The following is a 6395-nucleotide window of genomic DNA, read 5'->3' as shown; positions in this document are numbered from 1 at the left end:
GAACCAGAGTCGCCCGATTCACAGTCAAACGCTGTACATATTGAGCTGACCGGACTACTAGCCTTAAAAACAGTATACTGTCTCCTATATAGGTAACCTTGTGAAAATAAATATGGCGGATGGCGTGCCCCGAATTTTATTTTGTCCATTTTGTTGTCCTGTGGTATTAAATACTCCATTTTGATTTTCTAATTAACTTAGCAGGCGGTGTACTAGTAGAAATCTTTTTAATTGTATACATCACCAGGATGTACATATATGTTGTGTTGATTAAAGTGCTGTTTGCAAAATCTGTCGCCATATTTCATTTATTTGATTTGAACATTTTAATTTATATCTGTATATACATTTAAATCAAATATATCCCTTTTACCTGCACACATTAGCAATACAAATAGACTTAAGATAAAATACTACATTCATTTATCAACAAATAAATCATGCGATGAATTGCAATGAGTTTTATTAAATTTCATGGTATGTTAATAAAACATAACCAATGTTTTACTATCAAACGTATATTTTGTATACAAGTTTATTCTGACTAAATGTTATATATACATAATACCCAACACCATATTTATATACATATACATGTATAAATATAAAGATCTCAAAGAATGTGATTCATCGGAAACGATTATTTATATGCAATCTACAATCGTCATCTTAGATAGAACGTGCGTCCCTCAAGTCAACGTAAAAATCACTGATGCATTCTGGGAGGATCGAAAGCAGACGGTACGCATACTTGCTATCATTACCCACCATGTATCTACAATATACAACCAAAATTGTAATGAAAGGGAAGAAAATCACCAGACACACCTTTTACGAATTCCTATCATAATGTATGTGAATGTAAAAGGTTTATATTTAAATGTTATCACTTAATTAACATGAACATGTTTCTCAGACATATAATTTAAATTTAATATGTTTTTATGAAAATGCTTTCATCTCAAAATTTAATTAGACTTGATTTAATGTTGAACCGGGAAATCACAAGGTGCGCACCACATACAAACGATGTATATACATGTAACCGTAACGTAATGTCATATTGCAATCATATAGACAACCGTAACTTTATGTCATATTGCAATCATAAAGACAGCCGTAATGTATAGTCATATTGCAATAAAAAAGTCAACCGTAACGTAATGTCATATAACAATCATTATAGACAACCGTAACGTAATGTCATTTCGCAATCATATCGACAACCTTAACGTTATGTCATATTGCAATCATAAAGACAACCGTAACTTAATGTCACATTGCAATCATATAGTCAACCGTAACGTTATGCCATATTGCAATCATGTACTCAACCGTAACGTAATGCCTTTTTGCAATCATAAAGACAAACCGTTACGAAATGTCATACTGCAATCATTAATACAACCGTCACTTAATTTCACATTGCAATTATATAGACAACAGTAACGTTATGCCATATTGTACTTAACCGTAACGTATTGTCATACTGCAATCATATACTCAACCGTAACGTAATGTCATATTGCAATCATGTTCTCAACCGTAACGTAATGCCATATTGCAATCATAAAATCAAACCGTAACGTAATGTCATATTGCAATCATATACTCAACCGTAACGTAATGTCATATTGCAATCATAAACTCAACCGTAACGTAATGTCATATTGCAATCATATACTCAACCGTAACGTAATGTCATATTGCAATCATATACTCAACCGTAACGTAATGTCATATTGCAATCATATACTCAACCGTAACGTTAATGTCAATTTGCAATCAAATACTCAACATTACGTTTTTGTATACGCAAAACTCCCTCATCACAGTCATTCAACTGTTTATATATCTTAGCCGAAGTAATTCACATTGTTATATAAGTAAGTTATTGATATATCACCGGAAATAAAGCACGCTTTCAAGTTAATTTATCAAACAATGGTACTTAAAGTTACAATTGAATAATAGCTTTAGTAATTAGGCCAAATATAAGTTGCTTTTTTCTAACATTTATTTTTATGATAATAAAAACAGTGTAAACGATTAATTTACCTCTTTAGTGGGAACAATGCTGTGACAGCATGGAGGTAGGCGTCCACCACGAGCTGTGTGTTTGTTGAACCAGTCTCTTCCAGTCGGCGGATTGAACCAACGACTTCATAAACAAATAAAAGAATTAAAATGAAACAAAAGTATATGATTAAGTCATAAGAATTATTTGAAAGCAATGGTTATCAACTGAATTGAGGATGATCAGAAAAAACTACCACAAGATGTGTAGCAATACATAACTGTTCTGAAGTTAAAAATTACTTTAACAGTGAAACATTATTTTCCTACATTGAAAGGTTAAACTGATTAACGATAGCTGGAGCTGGGTAACTCAATGTTATGTCGTACTTCAATTATTCTTATCTTTCAGACTGGCAGCAATTTTCATTGTATTGTTTCTTTTATATTTTTGAAAGATGACATTGACCTCAACTTCTTTTAAAAATTGAAAAAAAGTGAAGAAAAGAAACGTACGTTTTTGGAAGGATTAAGTCAAACGAGATGGCATTGACCTTAGCTTCTTTTAAGAATTGCAAAAAAAAACCCGTAAGTATTTGGAAAGAAAACATGGTACATCTAGTTCAAGATAATGATGATGATGACGACTTTAGAATATATCCACCTATATTGTATATCAAACTATTCTTTGTGCTCCATTTATCTTTGAAATTTCAACAATTGTGTTAATTAGATAATGATGATGATGACGACTTTAGAATAAATCCACCTTTATTGTATATCAAGCTGTACTTTGCTATATATATCTTCGAAATTTTGACTATTGTTTTATTATCTTAACTGATCGGAATTACGATGGCACTACTCGTGTCTGAAATAATGCAAGGTGGAGCATCTGATGCTTCCTCCACCAGTAACGCAGAACATTTAACATGTGACCTTTACAATGTTGGTGCGACTCAAAGCCAAAGAAAGGACAAACAACAACAACAACAATAAAAACTAATCAACAAACATACAATCTGATCAATGTGATAATCATATAATAATATCCATGTTTTGGCCATGACCACTTACGCTGATCTACGGCATCTTCTGGAAGATCCGACTTTACGTCTGCTGGTAAACTTGCTACTTTGTTTTCTGCCATTTTTCGGATATAATCCCTCCCGAATATTGGTGTTTTGAAAGCTCCAGGTTCTATTAATTGTACTTTGACTCCTGTTCTGTAAAGTTCTCGTCTGATAATAAAAAAATGAATTTTGGTGTATTATTATTTTCAATGGCTAAAGTGGACTTTCCCTAAATATAGAATCAGACTCATATTCAATCACCACATTGCAAATTAATGATGTTTGTTCTTTATTGCATATTTCTCGATTCAAATCTAGTTACCCAATAATAAAAGTAAATAGTAACACCGCAATAATAAGAACATCGATACGTTTTTTTTAATATTAGGCTTTACTTTTTGTGAAACTAAGGCTGATCATATAATAAAACAATTATTGAATAATTATCCATTGAATATGATGTGATATTCTTCGACAAAATAGCAAACTAACCTCGGCCTTTGCCTGGTCAATATGACATTTATCGGTGAAAATCACATCGTATGCAACGGCTCACAAGTCAATAATTGTAACTTGAATACTATTTAATGCCCTATTTATGTACATAACATGACAGTATGAGCTAAAACATATACATGTATACATAACAGCATAAATAATACGCATTTACATATCTCGGTGAATATCTTTTAAAGGTTGTGTGTATGTATCGTGTGCACTGACCGGAACATTATTTATGCAGTTATTGACAGGTTAATAACAGAAAAGAACAGGTATAAATAATAAAATAAATAATAAAAGGAGACACTACTTACCGTAAAACATCTGAAAATGCCTCCACGCCATACTTTGATATACAATAGGAGGAATTTAACAGTGCAATTCTCCCCAGACAGCTGGAGGTATTAACGATGCGCCCTTTCTCTTTCAAAACAAGTGGCATAAATGCTTTTGTGACCATGATAACCCCGTAAAGATTCACAGACAAGGTGTTCTCATAGTCTTGTCTTGTATGAAGATGTGTCGATCCAATCCCGCCTAAAATGCCCGCATTATTTACTATTGCCCACAATCCTATAAAATATATATAAACTTTTCGGATATATGTTTTTGTTTATGAAAAAGAAAAAAAAGAAAAGACAACTTTTGAAAACGTCGCAGGAGATATTTTGAATTCTGACTTTAACACACCAAAATAATTTCGGATGAAATTAAGATTTTGTTTGCTCTTTTGGCAGGTGAGATACCAACCACCATCTCTATGTCAACGTAAGATACTACAATATTTTCACAATCAAAGAATTTTGGTGTTATCTGTTAAAGTAGTGAAATATCATTACGAAATGTTTTAAATATTACCACGGATTTATGTAATCAAGATCCGTGATAATACTTATTTTTTAAGACAATTTATGAGAAACAAAAAATATACTTTAGTGATTTGTGTAAGCAAATATAATAAAAACATACCTTTCCCTTCGGGCAGCGTCCGTTTTACTATTTCTAATGATTTTTCTATACTCGCATCTTTTGAGACGTCCATTTCGAATGCAACTAATTTTGGAGAACCCGTCTCTTTGAATTTCTGGACTGCAGCTTTTGTTAAACAACATGCAAACACGTTGAATCCTAATGCATCAGCCCTTTTAGCAAAATCGTGTCCGAATCCCGAGTCACATCCGGTTATAACTATGTATCGAGACTCATAATCTCCAACTTTTAATTGTCTCAGAAAATATTCAAAGACTAGTCCAATTATCACAACAACGGCAACAATAATGAAAAGCTCCATTGAGATTAATAACTTTATCCCACCAAATATCTAAGAAATATAATTAAAAATATGAACTTTGAACACATATACTCAAGCAAATGTATAAAACATTATGCATATAGTTTCCGAAACACTTCAATGTTTTAACCTAGATTTGAACAGCTTAAACTAACGAGAAAATTTAAGCTTCATTTACATCATATAAATAGGAGAAATACTATTAAGATGGCAAGTAGATATAACAAGTAGATATAGATACAATATTGAATAGCCGAATTATTTACATAAGATTACTAATATTGATATAATTACAATGAATTTTAAACGCAAGTCTGATAATTTAATATCTTTTTCAAATTGATTTATATGTCATCATATGCTCATATGCTCTTAAAAGAAAAACATAAATATTTATCAAGATGACGACTTTACTAAAAAAAATAAAAAAAATAAAGGAAATTGAATTGCTTCTTTTCTTAGACACAATTTAAGAAAATTATCTAAAATAATATAAAGTTATCCTTATAACTGTTTAAGATAAGTACACTCATGTATCTGTCAACACAACTTGCAGATCGGTACAAGTGACATGATGGACATAAATTTGATCCGCGTCACAACAAAACCAACATAATGGGTTTGCGACCAGCATGGATCCAGACCAGCCTGCGCATCCGGGCAGTCTGATCAGGATCCATGCTGTTCGCTATCAGTTTCTCTACTTATAATAGGGTTTGTAAGCGAGCAGCATGGATCCTGATCAGACTGCGCGGATGCGCAGGCTGGTCTGGATCCATGCTGGTCGCAAACGCACTATGTTGGTTTTGTCGTGACGCGGCTCATTTGTTGTTTTCTTTACCAAGCGTACAGCCAGGTTTAGTTTAAACTTCATGCACTATTTCCCTGATTGTTCTTCAATATAATTGACAGCTTTACATTCAAACCTTTCATTTAAGCTTGACTATGTATATTCTCGTGACATCTCCGTGTTTGTATAAGTGTAGGTCAATGTATGACATAGCATTTCTGATGCAAAGTGACCAATATCCTTTTGAGAAAAGAGATAAACATCATGAATCCATTTAAATTTAAATTCCAATTTTCAATTTTATGATTGAACGTCCATACTTACATTATTATTATTATTATTATTAGTAGTAGTAGTAGTAGTAGTAGTAGTAGTATTATTATTATTATTATTATTATTATTATTATTATTATTATTATTATTATTATTATTATTATTATTATTATTACTACCAGTGACTCGAAAATTTCTAATTATTTTAAAATTACAAAATTCCTTTTAAGTTAAAATGTATTTCACAGAAGGAAATGCTTTCACAGCCCATGTACCACACGGATTTATAAATATATCGGATACGCCCATGTACGTTTTGGAAAAAAGAGACAAATTCAGATATTTTACTAAATACATTGTATAATTACCACCAAGCACACATCCAGATAATGTACCCAGCTTGTATGTTTATGAATATCACGTTTTATTAGCAACAAATACTTACATTTTT

The 6395-nt window shown here is 31.7% G+C and overlaps 1 protein-coding gene across 1 annotated transcript; it reads right to left on the bottom strand.

Moving 5' to 3' along the window:
- Positions 1–514: 514 nt before the first annotated feature.
- Positions 515–5047, bottom strand: LOC132715843 (17-beta-hydroxysteroid dehydrogenase type 6-like). Its single transcript, XM_060698924.1, has 5 exons — positions 4560–5047; positions 3905–4163; positions 3094–3257; positions 2059–2161; positions 515–775 (listed from the first exon to the last, which is right to left on the bottom strand). Exons 1-5 carry the CDS (start codon positions 4879–4881, stop codon positions 670–672), a joined length of 954 nt encoding a protein of 317 aa, XP_060554907.1. The 5' UTR covers positions 4882–5047; the 3' UTR covers positions 515–669.
- Positions 5048–6395: the final 1348 nt, after the last annotated feature.

Source organism: Ruditapes philippinarum, unplaced genomic scaffold, assembly GCF_026571515.1.
Source record: "Ruditapes philippinarum isolate M1 unplaced genomic scaffold, ASM2657151v2 ctg661_1_1_1_1, whole genome shotgun sequence".
Lineage (NCBI taxonomy): Eukaryota > Metazoa > Mollusca > Bivalvia > Venerida > Veneridae > Ruditapes > Ruditapes philippinarum.
This window is presented reverse-complemented; position numbering and strand designations above follow the sequence as displayed.

Excerpts from the sequence above, each read along its gene's own strand:
- LOC132715843 (XM_060698924.1), bottom strand. The coding sequence starts at position 4,881 with ATGGAGCTTTTCATTATTGTTGCCGTTGTTGTGATAATTGGACTAGTC. Across the intron at positions 4,164-4,559 it reads GACGCTGCCCGAAGGGAAAG|GATTGTGGGCAATAGTAAAT; the intron begins GTATGTTTTTAT and ends TATATTTTATAG. Across the intron at positions 2,162-3,093 it reads AGAAGATGCCGTAGATCAGC|TCGTTGGTTCAATCCGCCGA; the intron begins GTAAGTGGTCAT and ends TTGTTTATGAAG.